The sequence below is a fragment of the Amborella trichopoda genome, chromosome 2 (assembly GCF_054954075.1).
Source record: "Amborella trichopoda isolate Santa Cruz 75 chromosome 2, AtrichopodaSantaCruz75HAP2 v2.0, whole genome shotgun sequence".
Classification (NCBI taxonomy): domain Eukaryota; kingdom Viridiplantae; phylum Streptophyta; class Magnoliopsida; order Amborellales; family Amborellaceae; genus Amborella; species Amborella trichopoda.
This window is the reverse complement of record NC_142337.1, coordinates 51,978,990-52,002,594: the sequence shown is the minus strand read 5'-3', so window position 1 is coordinate 52,002,594 and position 23,605 is coordinate 51,978,990. Positions and strand designations below refer to the sequence as shown.

General features: G+C 39.4%; 1 protein-coding gene across 5 annotated transcripts in view; it reads right to left on the bottom strand.

Annotated features, from left to right (window-relative positions):
* The window catches only part of LOC18431545 (helicase-like transcription factor CHR28), a 38,335-nt gene that overhangs the window by 4,183 nt on the left and 10,547 nt on the right, over positions 1-23,605 (bottom strand). Inside the window, exons 2-10 of one of the 5 annotated variants that reach the window (XM_088858514.1) lie at positions 17,104-17,145; positions 16,650-16,743; positions 15,634-16,515; positions 15,446-15,556; positions 14,794-14,918; positions 3,195-3,266; positions 3,008-3,085; positions 2,005-2,917; positions 247-377 (exon numbers count right to left, since the gene is read on the bottom strand). In XM_088858514.1, the coding sequence (XP_088714640.1) occupies positions 247-377; positions 2,005-2,917; positions 3,008-3,085; positions 3,195-3,266; positions 14,794-14,918; positions 15,446-15,556; positions 15,634-16,515; positions 16,650-16,743; positions 17,104-17,145 (2,448 nt within the window). Of the gene's footprint in view, positions 1-246; positions 378-2,004; positions 2,918-3,007; positions 3,086-3,194; positions 3,267-14,793; positions 14,919-15,118; positions 15,138-15,445; positions 15,557-15,633; positions 16,516-16,649; positions 16,744-17,098; positions 17,146-23,605 lie in introns of those variants that run through there. The other 4 variants (XM_088858516.1, XM_088858515.1, XM_088858517.1 and 1 more) reach the window with 4 other exon arrangements.

Here is a 23,605-nt window from a genome sequence, read left to right as displayed (position 1 = left end):
GACGAGGTTACTGCTAATCTAGAAATCACTTAAAAATAAGGATTCCTGAAATGTGTCTGAAAGCTGTAAAAGTGAACCATGCAAACAAAAACAGGAAACAACTCTAAGAGAGTGAAAATAAGTGCAAAATAATGTTATTAGATAAGCTACCAAAGATGTTCTGCTAGATGACATAAGCACGACTGTCCGAAAAAAGTAAAATCCAAGCTACATTTAAGCGAGTGATTTTCCCCACTACCGCTATACCTCAAATTGTGCACGCGACTCCTCTTCTAGTTTGGAGTAAAAATCACGTTCCTCCATAGAGAAATCAATCTTCTTCAGAAGCACCGACTTAGGTGGTAGGGTAACAATGGGCTCCCCATCAAGAAGTGTCCCTATGCAGGAAAAACAATTGCGAAATCAGCAACACAATAATTAGGATATGATGCAGCATTGACATAGCAAGTGTGCAGTTCACATGAACCCAATATCTTAGAAAGACCAAAACGAGAAAGAAAAGAAGAAAGAACAATACTAAGCTCAAAGTGAATTCGATATGGGCATCAACTATTCCAACGAACATGATCCCCAAACTGATAAAATGCAATATCATGTGTGCATAAAAAGAAGCAACAATCATATCTTACACATTGAGGAATGGGTGAAGCAGTTATTGGTGCCATGGCCTAATATGTGGAAATTTTAAGGAAGCATTCCAACTTTTTTTTCTTTTTTTTTTTTTTTGAAATAACGAGCTGGTGCATGATTTCATTGTTTGTTTGGAAAATAGAAAGTGAGCATGGGTATGAAATGGAACCAAATGGGTTATTGCATTTGAAAGGAAGATGTTTCTACAGTTGCTATAGACATTCTTACAGTTTAGCAATTCCAAGCAGTCAACAGAAGTATCATTTTCTGAGTTATTCAAAAGCAAGACGTAGTCCTTTTGAAGTAAGTAAAAGCAGCAGTTAGGGCCTTGGCCGCAAGGATATTAAATAGGAATTCCAAAGGGGACCATGGTAAAGTAGATTTTGGAAGGGGAGCTATCTGCAATAAAGGGGTAAATAACATCAATTGTTATACAGCTGCATGGAATTTGAGACTTGATTTGGGCCAAAGACCAACACTATACCAGTGAGGTTACAAATTTTACAAAGTGCTTTCTAAAAGGCTATCAGGGCCATCTGCTGACTCGGGGACAACCTTCACAGATACTTCTAAGGCAATATCATTCATAAATGTCACAAACCAAAATTGTCCATGTATCTAGGAAACTAGGTTGAGACACCGCCACATGTGCGCCTACGCACACATAAACATAGAATTTAGACTCTTGAGTGACAAACTGATTAGGGACCATTAGGTCACACTCTAGATTAAATAACCTTATGTGATATGTCCTACAGAACATTGTTTAGGGTCAATATGGTCATGAGGGTTCCAGAAACCCGAAGTTGAATTATATAAGAGACTTTTATCTCATTTTACCATTGAATGTGCAAAAATGTAGCCCTTGGAGTCCATCATGCCTCTCTCTCTCTCTCTCTCCCCTCAACCCTAATTTCCTCATTTTTTAGTTTCAAATTTCAATGTAGCCAATGTTAACCATATATTGGCCCCAGCCTCTTCTATGCATATGTAACCACACGCTTGGTGTTCATTTTGGACAGCACCAAAGGCAAATTTCAACAAAAAGCATTGATTTCAATATATCACAGATAGCGCAAGGTACAGCATGGCATTGCTTAGCTAGAAATAACATTGTCAGTAACTTCCTAATACAGGCTTTGAGATTGCTAGTGCGTAACTTTGCAAATTCATGTGAATTTCCAAGCTAATGCACAATAAGAATTTATGGATTACTATCAGAATGACTACTAATGTGTTAATATTTATGGATTGCTATCAGAATGACTACTAATGTGTTAATATTCATAAATTGTACTAGGGGTAAGATCTAAAGGATGAAAACCTTAGCGTCCAAAAAGATCAATACTGGATTATTTGTATAATGAAAGTTACCTTTAGTACGGCGCAACATTATTGTCTTGAGGACAGCTTGTAGCTTCTTGTATCCTACAGCTGGATTCCTACTTATAGGGGCCTTTATCATAGAACAGAATGACTTATAGACAGCATAAGGATCATATCTTAGAAATCTGAAGTAGCTGTAAAGATCATCAACTGCATTCTGGATTGGTGTTCCTGACAAGCACCACCTTCTTTTAGCTCGAAGACCCCAACATGCCCGAGCAACTTGAGTTCTGTGATTTTTTATGCTCTGAGCTTCGTCTAATACCACCCTAAACCATCCAACTCTAGCAAGAGGGCGGGCAGCAGATTCAAGCAATGAACCGCCCTTTCTTTTCTTATCCTTCAGACTTTTGTTTGTGGCATTATGAGGATGCTTCCTTTTCTTATAACCAGATGATTCCAAAGGAGCATCCTGGACTTGTGGGCTCTTCCTATCTTCTTCGTCTTGATCAACCAGTGATTGCTTTGGAACTTCCATACTCACAATGGAATATGTAGTGAGAACCACATCATACTTGGCAAGCTCAATAGGATCTTTAGTTCGATGGCTCCCATGATACACAAGAACAGAGAGCTTAGCTTTTTCCGTAACCTTATTCTGCAATTCCTCCGCCCACTGTCGAAGAACGCTAGTAGGACACACAACCAAAGTTCCAGCAGCTGGCCTTCCTTTTACCATACTAAGTGAATCTCCATTCTCCAATGGTTTCTTATCCAGTACAAAAGATTCAGAATTTTCAGCATCCTTGAGTCCATCAATTGCAGAAACCCCTGTTTCATCATCCTCATCCAAATTCAAAGCTTCAGGTTTGTCATGTTCCGTTGCTTCGGTACTGCAATTGGAAGATGGAGACCTCTCCATGAGTATAAGTGCAATTGTTGATATTGTTTTGCCAAGCCCCTGTTAAATTGCAACCAAGAAAGGATCCTGAGTGGACTGGAACAAAAATGACATAAATAAATGTTGAAGTTAAAATCTTAAATCGCAAACCTGATCATCAGCGAGGATTCCACCACAGCAGTGCAAACTGGCTGTCTCTTTTTGGACCATCCACGAAAGAGCAATTCGCTGTAAAGTGATACTAGAGCAGTTTATTTAACATGGCAGATCACATGCTATCATTCAGTTCAATGACTTCTCAAAAGAAAACAACATAAAATAGCCTAAATAGCCCAACCTGGTGCCGCAGAAGGGGCATTGAAAGAACACCTTCTGGTGGGCTAATTTCTAATTTTGTCTGGGAGAGATCCTGCCATGTATAATCAGATACAGCCTCAACTCAATTTTACTATAAAAAAATGACAGGTGGAATTTAGAAAACTAATCTGTGCATCCTTTTCAGATAAAGCAACCAAAAAACCATTCAAGATGGAATAGATGCAGCAGAAATAATGTCATAATTAGCCAAAAGTAGATTCACGTCTAACAATTTTAGTAGGCAATATGAAACAAACAGAATCTGAATCATATCCAGGCCTTTATGGTACCCAAATGAGTATAATATAACACATTATTCTTTTCTTATACAGGCAATAAGATGAGAGAGAGTAGACTTTGGTGGGCTAGCCATGTGGCGCCGACCAAGTACAACGCCTCACTGAGGGCATAGTTTTTAATAGAGCAGAATGGCCGACCAGGATTCGTGTAGCCGATCCCTATTAATTGGGAAAAAGCTATAATGACGATGATTCTTTTCTTATAAAAAAGACAATCGAGGAACAAGGATCCATCAAGCTGCATCGAGATGCAACCAAGTAGAAAGAAATATCATGCAGGAACATGCTCAACACTATTGTATCATCTGTCACACAAGCTAATAATCATTTGATCTAACTAGACATACCCAAAACGCAAATACTTTGTTCCATTCACACACACAAACTATCAAACAAGTTAACAAATTGCTTAAAGCAGCCGAAGCAAGTATTCGAAGCAATAGGCAGAAATAGCTGAGAAGCACACAATGGGGTATAAAGACTCGGTTTTATACCCAGGACTCACCTCCTGAGTATTCAAACACACAGACAAGCAGTAGAGAGATTATACTTTTTTACATGAAGTTTTCAGGACATGTGGGATCCCTCTTTTTTTAGTACTGTTTTTGTCATGGGATTTCTCTTTTTTTAAGTACTGTTTTTGTCATTCTTTTAGGATTGATTTGTCATAATTTATGTAGGACAAAGTTGTCTATTGTAATTTATTATGAGTATAAATGCACAAAACACAAACCTAAGCCAATCTTTTGGCCCCCAATGTAGTCTTCTTCCCTCACTCTGCATGCACTTTCTCTCACTCCCAACGTTGCTTCTCTCTCTTTCTCGCTCTTGCTTTTCCTCCTTGTTTGCGTCCTTTTGCGTGTGCATGTTTGTGTTTATGTCTTGACTCCAAATAGAGGAAGTCAAATAAAAAGTACCACAGAATGCACACGGAAAAAGAGAGCTCAAGTTTTTAAAGTACAAAACTGCACTTACAAAGGAGGTGTTTTCGGGACTTTCCTGCATTTGGTGTAGCCTGATCCTCTTAGAGCTCCTGATATATATGTTACTGGGGGGAGCCCAGTCACTTGATGTGATCAATAGAGGATTCAACATCATTTGGCGTGGGGAAACTTTGCTTGGACTTACTCATTTCAAGCGAGAAGAAGTAGTGTGCCGCGATGCTATCACCAGACAATCAGATTGACTAAGGTTGATCCATTTTGTGTTCCCTCATCCAAAGTTTTAATCTTCTTTCCTTTCTTTGGTTCCCTCTTTTGGTATTTTTTAATATAAGGTTTTCCTTGGGGTAGGCTTGGTAATTTGAGGGGGTTTTTTGGTATTTTTGGGAATTTTTGATATTTTCCATTTTTAAAGGTAGTTAGGGAAGTCTGAAGCTTGGGAGAGTGTAATTCGGGTGTAGGAATTTGTTCTCACTCTAGGTCAAAGGGGTATGGGATATCTCTCACTTAATCCAAGTTTCTAATCCTTTACAAATGAGGTAAGGGGTTTATATAGAATTCATAGGAAACATGGGTGGAAAATCAATATTGCAACCCATAGATGGGTGGATTATCAGAAATTGGTTAGGGAAAGGCCAAAAATGACCATTTTGTGTGGTCAAAACTAGAGAAATACCATGAATGTGCACTTGGGATCCAATTCCTATCTGTTTGATACTGTTTTTTAGATCGGTTTTACTCAAATTTTCTCTGGAATTTGTAAAGAAAGTTGCCATGATCATTTTGAGACAAATTTAGATTAAAACTCCCAAAATTGATGGAGTTATGATCAAATCATTGGCCTTTTTTCAATTTTCAGCAATCTTCATTGTTTAGGTAGCTTCTCTCTACGATCTGACCCCTGAATTGTCTTGTAATCCCCCGGCATTTTATATTAATGCGAAGGGGATTGAATGAGAATCGTCCCTGAAAAATTTGTGCTCAAAATGCCTCATGGATTGTGAGATATTGGGCCAAGAGTGGATTGAGGTCATGAGGACTGCTACAAATGTACCCACTTTCAATCACTTTCTTTTTCCTTCGATTTACCCATGATCGGTGTTATGAACCCAATCGATATTTGTGTGTGTGGATAGAAAACCTACTAAGAGGGCAACAACTTATCAAAATTCGAGCTCATTTCACCATGGGATTTGTGAGATATGGCCAAGTCTTTGAGAGGAAGAAAACTTGAATGTTGCTGGAAAAAGATTCCTCATTGCTAGACCATGGTCACATGATGCACATTTTGTTAAAGTTTTGTGTTCTTTTTGGCAGTTTGTTGAATATCCTTTAAAAAATGGCACCTTGAGACATCAGATTGACCCCAAATTTGAAACATAGCTTTCAAGCATTGTGCCTTTCTTCCTTAAAGTTTTGGCTCGCTCGGCAACAGATTTATTGGGGCTCTCTTTTAAACTTTAGACCATTTAGGGGATGACACCCACCTTGTACCTTGAGGAAGAAATTCAAAAGGCCATATCTGAGTCATCTGACATCTGATTGAGTTCAAATTTGGAATTTAAGCCTTTCAACATAATGACTTTAATTTCACCAAAGTTTCGGACCATTTATCCATGGGTTTCTTAGGGCTCCTTTGTAAATTGAGGGCTGATTTCGGCACCCACTCCATAATTTTGACTTTTTAAAAAGTCATATTTTGGTCATTCGATATTTGATTGGCCTGATTCTAGAAGGGTAGCTTTGAGGTACCTTAGATAAAAGTTCAAAACCCTCAGATTATAGTTTTGAGCAGGTTTAATCGAGGTTTGACTGTGCTCCTTTCTCAGCCGTTTGGTTGCCAACTTGAGCATGCTACTCGCTGAAATTTTTTCATATTTAGCTGGGGACTTCCTCTCATCATCTCAAAGGGATCAATAAATTTTGGGCCCAAAATAAGATTGCTTTCACCAATTGTACCCAGTTTTGGTGATTCCTTGGATATTCTAGCAGTTACCGTGCTATTTGGATGATCGACCTTGTGAATTGCATTTCTTGGGTCATTGTTTTGACTTATTCCTTCATTTCTTCTATTTAGGGTGATGAGAGTCCCTTTGGAAGGTCCAAAATACAGGTCTCACCTCCTTGGGCCTGTAGTTTGGTATAGTGCTCCACAGACATAGGAACTACACATAGTTGTTGGGTACGGGAACAGGAACGGGAACGGTTCCGGGATCGGGGAGCGCATTACTAAAAGTGATCCAAAATATTATGGACCGAGGAATAACTTTATAGGAACGAGCTCCATTTTCTAGGAACACGAGTTCCTCGTGTAGGTGATAAGGATCCGTGGCTTTAAAATATAGCTCCCAACATTGTTAACCAATAGCATGTAGGCTTAGTCCTTCTATGAAATAAATAAGGAACTTTAAAGCGATCCCATATTGGTGGGACTTGGATGCCATATATGACGATGATTCCGTTATATTGGAATCTAGATCCCAATGCACTCTGAAGCGCGAACCATAAGACTAGGAACTAGATCCGGTAATGTTCTGAAACACGAAATTAAATTGTAAAGAACTCGTTCCCTTATAAGATGGAGCGAGATCCCGAAAACACTAAATTGAGTTTCAGATGAGATCCACACCGGTATCGAGAGAATCGAGGTTCTGCAAGGGATCGCCAAGCAAGGTAGGAGATCCCGAAAACTATGCAACTACCCCATGGACCCCCAAACACTCTTTCACTTGTGGCCATTGTTTCCCTTCTCCCCTAGAGATTTAGGCCACAAACTTTACATGGCATCAGAGCAGTGACCAACACCTAGTAGCCATGCCATCTTTTTCAGATCTCAAGTTTGAAGTTCAGAAGGATCCCTAGGGTTTGCACCCCTTTTTGTAGTGATCAAATACCTACATATTTCGCATGAAATGATCAAGACCAGTCCTAAGCATGCAAAGATTATACGAGAGGATGCCATGTGATATTTGGGTAATCTTCCATTTAATCGGGTTCTCTTGTTCAGAGTGTTTTTATCTACTAAATGGCAAATCGAAGAAATCTACCCTCAGCGGACGCAATAGCCATTCAAATTGCTTTTGCCAATTCAAATGGCAGCAGCTATTTTTCATGGAAAACTACATAAACAATGAAAGGGGACCACCAGATCAGAACATCCAAGTACCTGGATCCTTCTGACCCTGAGTATGAAGAGTGGATAACATCAAATCACTTATTACGTCATGGATCCTCAGTTCTATAGATGAAACCATTAGAAGTGGATTGTTTTTCCTTGATTCAGCCAAAGAAATCCAGGACGCCATAAAAAAGCAAGTTTCTCAAAAGAAAATGATGCTCGAGTACAAGCTTTGGAGCTATAGCCTTATGCTCTTGAGGTAAAAATGAAAAAAGATGAGAGATTTACCTCCATAGCACAGATTAGGTCTGGGGTTCGGGGCAATTATGATGATGATGATAGTGACGAGGATGGGATTGGGGAGAGATGTCAAGAGGCAGAAGTAGAACAATCTATAGTTACCCGAATCGCCTATGAGGGTGGCGAATTCGTTTCGAAATCTTGATTCGGTATTTCCTTGGGCGAAAGTTGAATCTAACAGAAAGGAATCACATTTCCATTTTTTGTGGAACGCGATTCTACCTAGTTTAGGAATCTTGATTCCTAGATTGCCGGAATCAAGATTCCATATCAAGGACTTTAAGATTCTTAGCTACACAAGAATGTGATTCTTCTTGTGAGAAATATTGATTCCAAATTTTATGGAATTGCGAATCCATATTGTTTGGAATCAAGTTTCAATATCGCAGACATCGTGATTTCTTGCTACACAACAATGCGATTCTACGTATGCTAAATGTTGATTCAAAGTATTAAGGAATTGCGAATCCATCTTGTCAGGAAGCAAGGTGAGCATAGGGAGAGCAGAAACCCTTCGATGTGCGCTCAATCATGACTGAACGCGACATGTATGGCAATAAAATCAAAATTTAAAATATAACTAATATGTTAAATTTTTTATTTTCTTATTTACTAATTTCCATCCTCATTCCATGTTATTTCTTAAGAACTCTCACCAAGAATAAATAATACTAAAAAAATGTTACTTTAAATTTAATAATGTTCAGTAAATGGTGTGGGTACTAAACTACTAATGTAATAATGTTTAATATATGATCGGCACCGTCATTTCTTCAAGTTGAATAAGAGGATAAAAATTCTTTTCTTTAAGTAAATTAAGAAGATAATAACGATATGAGCGAAGTGCCCTATGTAGTGTTTTAGGTTAAATTGGTCATTAAATATCAGAGAAATTGACTAAAAATTGAATAACTCAATTTTCAAAAGTCAAAAGACTCAAAACTACATTTAACAAAGAATAATTACTATGTCATGTACTTATTTTATAATTCAAGGAAAGGAGATAAAAGGAGCTTTCCCTTGTTCTCACTCCTTGTATGCCGTAAGACTAGCTCCAGGCCTTGTAGGCATAATAGGGTTATCGGTAGATCGAGTCCATTGTATGGGATTGTCCACAAAGATATCACAAAGGTTGACATTAGTACTTCGAGTCTTGGACTGAGTATATACAAACCAAAATTTGATCTTTTAGTAATGGCTACATTTATATATTTTCTTAATACTTCTCTCATATACTGAGGGAATTGGTTCACAAGTCTAGTAAGCGGAGAATCTCGATTCTAATATGGGGAGAATCACGATTCCGGAATGGTGAAAATGTTGATTCCAAATTGATGGGGACAATGATTATAGAATTTAAGGAATCACGATTCCATATTTTTAAGAATCACGATTGCAGCAACCATCGAGACAAGTAGGATCATGTGTGATTCCATATAGGTATGAAACACGATTCCAACATGAAGGGACATCGATTCTTGCAAATAGGAAACAATATTCCTAATTTTTTGAATCGCGATTCCGAAATAGTGAGAATCATTTTCTTCAAATACGAATTGTACGGATAGCGATTCCTAGATTTCGAAACTTCTGATACATATGATTCCGCTATTCCAATTCCATAAACGATTCAGACTCACAGACGTTTCCAACAACTATAGAACACTCCATTATTAGGGGAAAGGGAAAAGGAGTTGTAATTGCTTCTGGTTCTGCTTCTGGTTCTGGGAGTAACAGTCTCGGGTTAGAGGCCCTATGGATAGATTTTTGCCTCGGCCTAACCCTGAGGTTGTAGGAGAGAAAACAAAAAAGCAAACCACCATTGAAAATAGAATGAAGAAGGAAGATAGAGATAGAGCTGTTTATTATCTTGCTACATGGTTTTATGAGGCGAGCATTCTTTTCAATACCGCTCGCCTAAGCAGCTTCTACGTCCTGGTAGAGGCAATTGGCCAATTTGGGCCCGGGATGAAACCCCCAACCCCATATGAGCTTTCAGAGCCTCTTTTGAAAAAGAGGGTGAGTGTCACGTTGGAAGCTGTAGAAGTTAAGAGGATGCACGGGCTCAATATGGGGTTTCTATTATGACTAATGCTTGGAGTGATAGGAACAGAAAAAGTCAGATGAATTTTCTTGTGAATTGTCCTTTAGGGATTGTTTTTTTTAGGTCTATTGATGCCTCTGATCATATCTATGATGCCCATTATATATTCCAAGTTTTAGATAAGGAAATCAAGGAGGTTAGGAAGCATCATGTTGTACTGGTTGTCACAGACAATCCTGCTCCTAATGTTGCTGCAGCTAATTTGTCGCGCATAGCTCATCCTAAATTCTTTGGACACCATGTGCAGCATATTGTATAGACCTCATGCTTGAGGCTCTTGGCGGTTTAACCGAGATATCAAGTGCAGTGAAGAAGGCAAAGTCAGTTAGTAATTTCATTTATGGCCACCATCTCACCCTCAGCATAATGCGTAGATTTACAAAGAAGAAAGAGATTGTGAGGCCTGGGGTCACGAGATTTGCGACCTAGTACCTATGCCTAGATAGTATACATTTGAGGAGAGTGCAGTTGAGACAGGTGGAGAGCATGCAAGTGGTCCAAGGATCAGGTCGGGAAGAAGGTGAGAGATATTATCCTTTCTAAGGCCTTTTAGCGAGGGGTGAAGGGCGATCTTAAGGTAATTTTCCTCTTGTCAAAGTCCTTTGCATGGTTGATAGTGACAAGCCTTTTATGGGCTATATATATGAGGCTCTGGAGAAATGCAAAAGAGAGATAGCCCAAAATTTTGATGATGATGAGAACTGCTACAAGACTATTTGGGATATTATTGAAGAGAAGTGGGATAGGCAGCTACATCGTCCATTGCATGCAGCTGGTTATTATTTGAACCAGTGGCTTAAAAAAAGGATTGGCGGCCCGGATCGGGCACCCCAAAAACACATCCGGATCGGTGAATCGACGATCCGAATCGGGAATCGACCGAATCGATCGGATTAAGCTTTAAAAAAATCTAAATAAATTATTTAAATTCATTATAAACATTTCTTTTTTAGGAATCCAATAAGAAATCGGAGTACTACATTATTAATTTTCATTTTTTCATCAATATGTTAATATTGAGATGTTTTTTCTCCGTATGAACTTATTTGACCATTAAATTTACATCACACAAAAGAAAAATCATAGAATTATCATGAATGAAATATATAATCATACATGGACTACAATAAAGAATTGTTTAAATCGATAAAAAATAGCCACCAAAATCTCGAATTGGTCGAGAACATTATATACTGAAATTGAACTTGTCGGTTTACATTTTATAATTATTTTATTATACAATAATAACAAATTCAACCTCATATTTTTTTACAATAAATACTTGTTGTATTACCTTTGATCTCTTTTTTTTTGACAAAAACCTTTTATTTCTTATGACAACAACTTTTTATTTATTTTTTTATCAGAAATGCTTGTCATATTACTTTCCTTTTTTTTTTTACAAGAAATACTTGTTGTATAACCTTTTTTTTTTTTTTTTACAAGAACCTTATATTTTTTTACAATAAACTTTTATTTTTTGACAAGAAAAAGAAATTTTGTTGAACCTTATATTTTTTTAACAATAAGCTTTTATTTTTTGACAAGAAAAAAAAATTTTTGTTGTATTACCTTTTTTTTTTTTGACAAGAACCTTATATTTTTTTTTTTACAAGAAATATATTTTTTATAAAAAACTTTTATTTTTTTGTTAAAAAAAACATATTTTGTAAAAAGGAAAAAAATTATTTGTTTGTGAAGGACCGATGGCACCTAGGCAAGAATTGATCCTGCGACGCCCATCGCGCTCAAACAGCGCGCTAACCACCACGTCAAACGTTAAGTTGTGATACAAAGAGGCCACTTAATAATTATATCATATTTCTTTCTGAGCTATTACCTTGATACAATTGTCCCACGTCGAACCCACAGAACAAATTTGGTAAGGATAAATAGTCTTCTACTACTAAATCCAGTCGCGGGCAAAACACACGTAGCAATGAGACTTAGTGGTAGAGCACGTGCGTATGACAATGGGTGCCCATTGTAACTCCAAAAATTACACAAATACCCCTTGTGACTCATGATGTCATGCGCGTGCACAGAACCGAACGAGTTATGACGTCATCCGACGATTCACTGTACAGAATCACCGACCTTTCTCTAGAACCGGGCAATTCCCGGTTTTACAAAAGAATCGACATGGGATGACCGATTCCCAATTCGAATCGACCGATTCTGTGCCGACTCGGCGAATTTTAAAACACTGATTTGAACCCATCTTTTTTTTATGTTGACAAGGATATACATACAAATAATATAATTATGACTGGATTTAACAAGTGTGTAGATGTGCTAGTCCCTGATCTTGATATCCTGGATATTATATGCGCTTATGAGCTGATAAATTACAAGTGCTCATTAAAGTCTTTTGAGAGTTCAATGGCGATGAGGCAAAGGACCAAAATTGATCCAAGTAGTAATAATATTTTTAAGTTCATCATTCTAGTAATCAACTTTCATTTTTATAATTCTACTATTTATTTATGATTGTATTCTATATCTTTGCAGCCTATTGGTGGAGCCAATATGGGTGTAGTCCTCTAAATTTATAAAAGTTGGCCATTCAAATCTTAAACCTCTTGTGAGCACAATTGGAGTACTTTTGAAAGGGTAAGGCCATAAGGGTAATTTGTATAATTATATTACTAATACATGAACCATAGATTTTAATTAGTTTCATTTCATTTTGTTAGATTCATACAAAGAGAAGGAACATGCTTGAATCAAAGAGGCTCAATGACCTAGACAATGTCAAGTATAATCGATTCTTGAATGACAGGTTTGCTAAGAGAGATAAGAGAGACCCCATCAGATCAAAAATATGGATTATGCTATGGAGTGATTAGTTGATGATGATGAAGTCGTGGGGCACGAAAGATTGACGTGGGACATGGTCATGGATGCTTCAGAGACATTAGCTGACCCTCCTTAGGCCACTAGATCTTCTGCATAGAGAACGAAGGTGGAGGAAAAAGAGGCACACTCAGAAGAGACGGATGAGGACGACCAATATGTCGAGGAGGGTGACGACTCCGATGAATATGATGCCAATGCAAATGACCCTAATTTTTCTGATGATGAATGATGAATATTGAATAGTTATTAAATTTTGAACTTTAATTGAACTATGAATTTTTAAATTTTAATTGGATATAGATTATGGACCGACTTATGGTTATGCTTATGGAGTGTGTGCTAATGTGTAGTATACTTTGAATTATGATGTGCCCTAAATACCAAATATTTATATTTTATACAATATATAACTGTAGAATCCTTTTTGGATTCAACTGGGCCGCCAAGGTTCTGGGCGCCCACCAAGGCATTGGGCGGCCTAGACCCCCCAGGCCACCTAGGACCCGCCTAGCGCTTTTTGAAACACTTCAGGAAACTGAGAAAGCTTAACTATGGTGGGGGTAAAATTTGGTTACTTGGAGTAGCAAAAACCATATTGTAGTCCCGTGGTCCAGTGCACAAGTTGAATGTTGGGGCATTTCATCAACAGTATATGAGCTTTTAGGGCTAAAAACACTCCTAAACGATCACATCACCTATACCAATGCCCTATGACAATCAAACTCTAATCCCGTCTTCTATGAGAGGACAAGAACATCGAGGTTAATAGTAATTTTACCAAGAAAATGGGGCAGCCAAAATCATATCCACTTCATATACAAGCACCGAAAATCAACTAGCCAATATTTTACCGAGTGAGTGGGTTGAGACTGTCTTCACATCATCATAGCAAGTTGGGCATGCATGCATGCGCCAACCTATGGGGGAGTGCAGAAAGTGAGTATATTTTTTTTCTAAGGACATATGGGATTTTCTCATTCGTTAGTATTGTTTTTGTCATTCCTTAGGACTCTTAGTCCTTCGGTAACTTATGCCAGACAAAGTTGTCCTTGTAACTTATTATATGTATAAACAAATAAAACGCAAACTCTAGGCCTATCTTTTGACCCCCAATGTGGTCTCTTTTCCCTCTCACTCTGTGTGCTTTCTCTCTCTTGCCCCTCGTTTTCTTATGCTCAATGTGCCTTCTCTCTCTTTTTCTCTCTTGCTTTTCCTCATCTCACTTGCAGTCATTGTTTCCCTTCTCTCCTAGATCTAGGCTCACAAACTTTAGACTAGCGCAATTCAAAAATAGGAGTTGAGCAAGCCCTACGAACACTCACCAAGTTTTCTAGCGAAGTCCCAATAGCTGGTCCCAAAAGAAATATACATATTTTTTTGGATATTCTAGTTTACTCAGATAAGACCTGGCGAGTCAACTTGGAGAAGTACCAGGTCACCTCCCTATTTGAGCCCAGATTTTTAGACTTTGTCCAGCATCAAAGGTTTGACAGCATAGAACTCAATGGAATTTTAGTAATAGGCTGCCAAGTGCAACCAAGTCCCTAAGTCATCTTTCAGGACTCACTATGAAACAAATTTGTACATTAATCAGGAAAATAACCACAAAGTTCAAGATGCAACCCAAATTTTCTCAATTCTATTAAAAAGGAGAATCCTTGGGTCAGCTATATATGCAGAATCACAGTCTTGCAGAAACATTCAGTCTTCAAACTTCCTCCTTAAAACTCCTATTCGAAAATTGTTGTGCACAAACTACAGAACTACATGGTGCATGCCACCTTCCTGTCAGTTTAACTAAATAAATATCTAACGCAACATTTCCAAAGTCAAAACATTATGAATCTGGAAACAGCTGATTGCAAGTACATGCTAGAAGCAACAAACCAACATATTGTAGATTAAGTGTTTTTTTCATGAGATGTCCTATAAGCATCTATGATTTACTGAGTGCTCACCTCCAATGCTACACGATAAGTAAGCCGTTCATCATGTGCCTTCAGTCTCTCACCTCCTACTCTTAGAAAATTTACAGGCATACTGGGCAAACCAAGTTGTGAAGATGTTGATTTCTTTTGCACCACTGGAGGAGCATCACCAAGTATTTCAACATCATTTTCAACATACATATTACCTCTCACGAAATCCTTTTCATTATCTTTGTTAATGCCTGCACAGAATAAAAGAAAGCAGTGTTTACGAACTCAGCGAGTCGACTCAGGACTTGCCTGAGTCAACTTGCCTTGGGACACTGGCGAGTCCTGTAGAGGTATCATAACTCACCCGAGTTTGCCACCTTTCAGCCCTTGCAGGGCCTGTTAACAATAGACTCGGGTGAGTCTTATTGAGACTCCACCAACTTAAACTGGATGTGACTTGACTCAGGACCCTGCCAAGTCCCAAACTTGAGTCTGAGCTTTTAAACACTGAAAGAGAGTGATCCCCTGTTCCAATATTAATATCTACATCATGAGACTTACATGACTGAATGAATTACAAACTAGGTGATTGTGGCTTGGAATTACCATCATGGTCACCATTCAAACCTGCATAAGGTTTGTTTAACTGCCATCTACAAATGAACCCACTGCAGAAAGGCATGAGGCTTACCTTTCTGTCCTCCCAAAACTGATGCAGCTCTAGTTTGTGTAGCTTCATGACTTCTCTTAAAATTCCCACACCATTCATCAGTGTGCATAGACTGAAATGAACCAAAAGAACCTGCAGGGACCCATTATTTCATGTCATAGGGGCATTTTAAGTATATAAAAGCAAATATGGCCCTTCCAATAATTCACCTTTCCTACTAGCCTCATCCTTTTCATCTTCACTGTCTGATAAAGTAAGATCCACCCAATCACTAAAGCCTGGAGAGAGTTTTGCCTCTAATGAGACCAGCTTGGAAGAATTGTCACAATTCAATATTTTAATCTGCGAACGGCCATCGTCATTGCTGTTACAATTCCCATCATATGCCAAATCCTCTGGTGCATTCCGGGTTAACAGTAATGATTCAGACAAAGGACCACTTCCAGTATTTGGCATTTTGGAGTCAATCAGCTGTGTGGCATCCGAATCACAATATATGGGATCTCCAGGTGATCCCAGAGATAACCATTCAGGTGTAGGAATTGGGTTATCACAAATAAAATTTATGTCGTCAGAAGTTGGTGAACAATTCATATCCATAATGCCATGCTCAAAATTTTCAGGTGGCTTCTGATATAAGCCTACAGAATCAGGAATTAAGCCATTGTTCCCAATACGCATATAGGTACCTGTGTGCCGAGAAATATCAAGATTACCATATGGAGAATCCTCAAGAGGGTTATATTGTAACCTCTGAGATGCAGGTGTTTGCTCAATCATTTGGTTGCCACTCTGGTGGGACATATGAACAGAATCATTCACAGGATTCTGATATAGCCATTCAGGTACAGGAGCTGAGTTGCAGTTATTAAGTTGCACTTTGGCGTCTGCCTGCTCCGAGATACCCAAATGACTACCATCAGTTTCTGAGGGCTGGCCAGAATCATCTGATGTCCATCCAGATGCAGGAACTGGTATGTTGATATCAATTGGTAGTTTGATACCAGTTTGATTTTTTATATCCATGTTACCCCACTCAGTTACTGAGGACAATCCATCAAGTGAAGAAGCCTTCACAAATTCTGGCAGACCTGCAAAACAATTCTGATATTATTTATTACGAACAAAGGAAAATATCAGAGGAAAGCACTACACTCCTGTCCACAAATCATTCAAATCAAAGTTCCTAAACAGACAATAAAAAAGAATTAAATGATGTCATTACCATATTGATGTGCAAGTACATTCTCAGGACATGGTGTGGCAGGACTTGTCCGGCCTTGGGACAAGTCCTTACATGATGGATCCTCTGATCTCTCCTGAAAGTAAAACGTTTATATAAGGATGCAACCTTATAATGTAGAACTACGGATGCACCTCAAAAATCAATAGGAAAAGGTAGTTTTAATGTTGAAAAACCCTTTGATTGATCATCTCGACATCAAGATGTATGACCATGAAAAATAAAAAGATTTTAAGTCTCAGAAATAGTGCATTTTACAACATATTTCTACACCGTCCACTTTCAAGATTTTCATATGTTTATAGATCTACTTGATTTTAACCATTTTTTAAATTTAAAATTTTATAATTAGATATAAAAATAGATTTTGAGATAATCCTAAGAACATTTTACATCAAAATTATATACCATGATAAAATTTGAAGGTGCACCTTACCTCTACAGCTACGGATGCATCCGTATGCCAACTGCACCCCTCCTGTTAATCAAGTATCACATCAATCAGCATCCAGGACATAATTGTCTAAAACATACAAAAGTGTCAAATGTTTTTTGATAATAATAAAAATGTCTATTTTAAGGACAAAAAACAATGTTTACTCATATTTGCAAGCCAACCATAAAGATAAGCATCCTCACAGAAGAGCAAGTATAGGCTGGCATACTTTTGCAGAATAGCAATGTCAGCACACTGCATGGTCAGCATAAAGAATAAGAGGGAAAAAAGGGTCTAGGATAACAAAGTTTCACATCCTACAGAACACCATGTAAACCACGACAGATATCTCAATTACAATGGCTGCTTTTCTTTTAATAGATACAGCTCATGAAGTTATAGTTAAATATTAATTGACCCCTAAGAACTGTTCCAGATGAACTATTGAAGAGTTTTCGAGCCAAATAATTGGCATCAGCATTTTGTCCCAGTGAGGAAGAAATTCATGCTAGGGAAGCATTGGTTTCGAGTCTATGGTTGGTTCCTTGAAAGAGGGGTGAGGCCCTGTAGCGTTGGTTTCAGGTTCTAATCATACCATTCATAATAAGATGAAGGGTCCTTGGATGTGTGGCAGAATCGGGCATTTAGAAAGGCTGTTGGACTTCAGGTGTACTTGCAATATCACAATCTCTCTGTGAGTGAGCTGGCTGGCATAGGCTAAGATTTTGAATCTAGAGCATAAGTTTTTCAATGACATATCACAATCTCTCTGTGAGTGAGGTGGCTGGCATAGGCTAAGATTTTGGATCTAGAGCAGAAGTTTTTCAATGTCTACGCATTGGGAGAATGAGGTGGCAGATAAGGTGGTGCCTTTATTTTAGTCAGAGTTCTTTTTCAGGGGGCAGCATTTGTTATTGTCCTAAGAGTAATGCAAGCATAGGCAAGAGCGGAGGTGGTTTACAGGTTCTGCTGGACAAGCAGAGAGATGCTGGCAATCCACGACCCTCTCGTGAGGTTGATAATCCAAATGTTGCGAAGCCTTAAGGATCAGAAATTTTAGTAGGGTAGCTTCACCTAAGGTGGGATCTAAATTATCTAATCAGGATTATGAATTTGGAAGGTAAAACCTCAAGGAAGTAGATTAGGAGTATGAGTGCAGAGGTATCTTCAGATGGTAATGGAGCTCCGCTCATCAGCTTAAGTTGGGACTACTAGAAAGGTTGCAACAAGGGCAAAATGCACTTCCCTGCAGGAACCAACTGGAAGCTTTGGCACCAATCTGGAACTGCTCCAGCAAGGCTGGGCTGGAAGAGGGGAAAGTTGCAGCACAGATATGCGAGAACCAAACTCAAGTTCTGGAAGCTAATGCAAGTCCACTACAACAAGCCACCAGTGCAATTGTTGAGCCAGAATTTAGGATGAGAGTCGTTTAGAATTGGGTCTGGTAATTCACGATCACATCCCTTGTGCCTTAATATTTGGTGCAAAAATTCGCCATTCCAAGATCAGGCTCCACCCAAATATCCAATTGCCTGGGATCCATTGTCATGTTTATGAACTTGGGGGGGGTATAGGGGTGAAAACAGGTCGGATCAGGCCCTACCCATGCTTAAAATATAGTGGAGGTGGACCAGATCCTGACCCGGGGTAAGCTGCAAATCCCAGATCCAACCCAACTGGCTCTGGGGTTCCAGGTAGGGTGGGTCAGACCCAACCCAATCATCCACAAATTTGGAATGAAATCAATACAATCCAACAAAAAAAGGTCCAAAAATTGATATAATCCAACAAAAACCATCTAAAAACTGATACAAAATCAAAAAAGAAGAGAATTGATACACCAAACAAGGAAATTACACAATCCAACACAAAAGATTGATTTACGTAAACATGACTAGAAAATTCCAAACTGTGATGCAATTTTTCTGAAATTTTGTAGAAAAAACATGAGATTTATAGTCTTGATATAAACAAAGAATTACCGATTTTGAGAAAAAATGCACGAGATTTACAGTCCTGATAAAAATTCAGAGACTTACAGATTAACATATATTTGCAGACTCAGAGAGAGATTTATTACAGATCGAGTGAAAGAAGAACGTGAAATCCAAAGAAAACCTTACAGATTCAAAAAGAGCATGATGAGAGAGAGAAGAGAGTGATGTCAGAGATAGACATAGCTCGATGAGAGCGAGAAGAGGCTGTAGATGAGAGAGAGAGAAAAGAGAGCTCAATGAGAGAGAAGAGATTTCAGATCTTACTCAATGAAAGCTAGAAGAAAGACTGTGGATGAGAGATAAACAGAGAGATAGAAAACATGCCCTAGCTCAATGAGATATATTGGTGCCCTAGCTCAATGGGATACAGATACCCTAGTTCAATGAGATTTCTCACCTTGACTCCTGAGAGCTCCTCAAATCAGAAGTGTGGTCTGGATTCCCCCATTCTCTTAGAATGGAATAAAATAAATTCAATATGATCTCTGTCCTCTCTAAGCTTAATTCTGTGAAAGGTTAAGAGAGAGAGGCTTTGAGCAATTGACCTTGTGCAATGGATAAAGAGAGGGAGGAGGTTGGCTAGGGTTAGGGTTTTTCTTTATTCTCTCCTCTCAGTCCTCTGTTTGATTACAAGTCTAGTGATAGGTTCTAGTTTGATGGTTTTTGAGCTTTGAGTGTTTCTGTCAGAGTTTGGGTGTTTCCATATGATTTTTGGGGTCTTAAACTTAGAGACCAATAATTAGATTAGTAAAACATAGTTTTGCGTTTAAGTGTTTAGGTTTTTCTTGATCGAGCTAGAGAAAGATAATCAGGTTGAAAAAAGTTTTTTCCGGGTTAAGTTAAAATTTTTAGGTTGGATAATTAGGTGGGTTATAATTTTTTTAAAAAAACAATTAGAAAAGTATAATGTACAATATAAACTGTATTATAAATTTTATAAGTTTCATAATTAATTAATCATCGGGCCTAGGAGGGGGTCAGCCAGTCAAGATTACCAGGCCTAGGAGGGGTGATGAATGGGGTCGTTTAGAATCATTGCTTCAAATGTAACTTGTTTGATCCATATCTTCTTGACTATATCTAAATAGTACCAATGCCTTGGGAGACCAGTATCTGACGTTGTGAATGCGGAATTGTAAAGTTATCTCTGTATTAGCTAATTTGTCCTTGCATCGTACAGGGGTGTGATCCTATGCTTTCTGGTTTTATGTGTGTATGGCTCCCTTGGTTCCTATTGACCTTAGATCGCTTATTTACAGTACTCACCAGAACTTATCAATATTGAGGGCTAAACCCCTCTAACAACTGGCGATGTGTGGAGCACAAGAGACGGTTGACCACCCACTTGCATGCTCTCCATAGGTTTGATTTATTTTTTTTTACCTTTGATCTCTTCAAAACTCGGTAATACCAACAGACCATGGGCACACCCCTTTTTCCATGGATTGGGTAAGGGACCTAAAAAGGGAGGAATATGTGTACAACATGCCCTTGCACTATCGTCTTGGGCATTTTAAAGGTAAACAACCATCAAAACCTTGATGGCATACTTACTCATGTCACAGGTATCATTCTAAGCAGATTCAAGACAAAATGATCTACTGCGCCCCTAGCCCTCATTAGCTGCTGGATTTTCAAGTTCAAGATTGTGGATAGGCCTCCAGGACTGCACCATGGTAAGCCCAAGAATTTTCAACATGCTGGATACCTCTAATAGGGCTTTGCAGCTCAATTTTAATTGCACTCTTTTGGCAAACCTGGCTCAGCAACAAAATGGACAGGCGGCCTAATTAAATATGTGCAGTAGGAGGATTCTGTGTGCTTTCACGGTATTTGTAAAGAAAAGTATTAGATTTGCTTCCAACCCACTTCAATTTGACAAGGAAAAGATGCGCTTCGGATGAGACATCAGATACCTTACACAAATAGAAAACAGAAGTTTCTTTTTTAATTAAAACAAAAAATATGAAGTTTTGGCCAAAGGAGGACTGAGTGGCTGTAGAATTCAGCCGGAGCAGGTCATGCTTTGGTTTGCACACCTCTTCTCTTCAGTTTGGAGTCCAAAGCTGAATATTGGCCTCTTTGGCTGCTGCAAAGTGGATCTTAGAACAGTGCATAAGGATATTGGCTCTTATCACTGGCTTCAGGCTTATGGCTCATTCTCTCTTTGGTCTTTTCTTTTCTTTCCTTTTCTTTTCCCTTTTTTTGAAATATTTTATGAAAGTGTTTACTATTGTATAAGGTAAAGTTGTACAAGTTATCAAAAAATAGGTGTCCACAACTAGGGAGCTCTATACAAAAACCTCCGAGATGGTGGAGATGGTCAAAAAATTATGTACATCCAAGAAGGAAGAAAGCTAAAAGCCAAAAACCAAAGGTCTCTAAATTCCTGCCATAGCTGCTGCATCTCTAGCGAGAGTGTCAGCCGTGTGATTCGCCCTCCTGCCAGGTACAAGTCCATGAAAGGGGAATATGCTTGCAAATGTCACAAATCTCTTCAAACACGTGAGCGAGTCTCCAGGGGGGTCTGGCCTCCCCCGAGGCCTAGAGCATGACATTTCTAGAGTCTCCTTCCACAACCAATTCAGTGTTCCAGAGAGGATTGAAGTGTTTGAGACCTTCCAATAGGGCAAGAGCTTCCGCCGTGGTGGAATCAGCTCGGCCAATAGGTTTGGCAAAGGACAAAACGAAGAGGCTGTGGTGGCTTCTGAAGATGCCCCTGATACCAGCCGGTCCTGGGTTGCCCAGTGAGCAACCATCGAAATTAAGTTTGGTTTTCCCAATTCCGGAGGTCGCCAAAGAGACGCTTGAGGGATGGCAATAGGCCTGAAAGAGAGTAGTGACTGCCAGTTAAGATGGAAGTCCAAGGCTGAGAGGTGCTTGAAGTAGCTGTGGTTCAAGGCCCAAAAGATAACCATGGATTTGATGTTGTCCCTCAGGACATGGAGTGGAGAGATGCGGCCTCGAAAAATATGGTTGTTGTGCTCGATCCAAATGGCCCATACGGTAGTAGCCTTCCATAGTAAAATACCTGATTTGGCCCATGGGAGAAACTTTGTGTATTCAACCAAGTGGGGTACTGATCTGGGGGTGACCAAAGACCAGTTAAACAGTAAGAGCAGGTCCTTCCAAAGTTTGCTGGCTAAGCTGCAGTGGATGAAGAGGTGTGAATTTGTTTCCGCATCAGCCATACACATCATGCAGCGCTTAGGAATGATCAGGCCCATTTGGTCTACAGTCAAGACCCTCTTGGAAAGGGCAATCCAATTGAAGACTTGGATTTTGGGAGGGATGAAGGAGAGCCAAGCTTTCACGACTATGGAAGGGGATGAGGTGGAGGTTGGGACGAAATGGAGTTTGCGATAAAAGAAGGAAACTGAGAATGTGCCATCCACAGTTTGGTACCAAATATCTTTGTCCGCACCATGGGGAGAGAGGTACCGTAGTGTAGAAGGGCTGAGAGTTGAAGCAATGCTTCAATCTCTCCATCACAGAGGTGTTTTCTGAAATTTGAATTCCAGGAGCGAGTAATGCCTACCATTTGGAATAAATCTGCAACTGAGGCGCAACTGTCTCTGGCTGGAAAACTCTCTCTCAGGGGAGTGTGCCCAATCCAAAGGTCAGACCAGAAGTTAATTATGTTGCCCACCCTTGCATGGTAGCGAACGTTAACACTAAAGGGGTGTAAGCAATGCAAGATTGATCTCCAAACTCCTGGGCAAGAATTGTACGCTGTGTTGTGGGCTAACCAGGAAGGATGGTGTAGGAGATATTTATGGCGAAATACAATTTGCCACAGGTGGCCCTCCTGGGTGGCCAAACACCACCACCAATTGCCCAACAAGGCCAAGTTGTTATGTTTTTGAGAGAGTAAATGCCGAGGCCACCTTGGGATTTAGGCTTGCAAACTGTGGTCCAGGAGATAAGGCGATACTTCCTAGGTTCGCCGTCTCCGGACCACAGAAAGTTGCGCTTGAGTTGTTCCAGGTGGGAGGCAACAACGGCAGGCATATGGAAGAAGGAAATTTGGAAAATGGGGATGTCGTAAAGGGTGGCCTTGATAATTGTTACCCTACCTGATGGGGATAGAAATCTCCCTTTCCAGGTGGCCAAGTTTCGGTCAAATTTATCAATGATATGGCCCCATTGCCTGTGTTTAGGCTTGCCATGGCATAAGGGGAGGCCCAAGTAGGTGGATGGGAGGGTGTCCGCTGCACAGCCCCACCTATTGGCAAGGTCCTGGGTGCCAGCAGCTCCATGCCAATGCCAATCATCTTTTATTTGGACATATTGACCCTAAAGCTCGTGGCCAGCTCGAAGCACCGGAGAAAAAGGAGTCAGTTGACCTGCTGCTCGGAGGCCCCACAAAAGAGTTGGGTGTCGTCAGCATATTGCAGGTGAGAGATCATGGAGGCTCCATTGGTGATTTTGAATCCCTCAAAAAGGTTGTGGTGGTACATTCTGGCCACTGACCTACTAAAGACCTCGGCCACAATGGCAAAGAG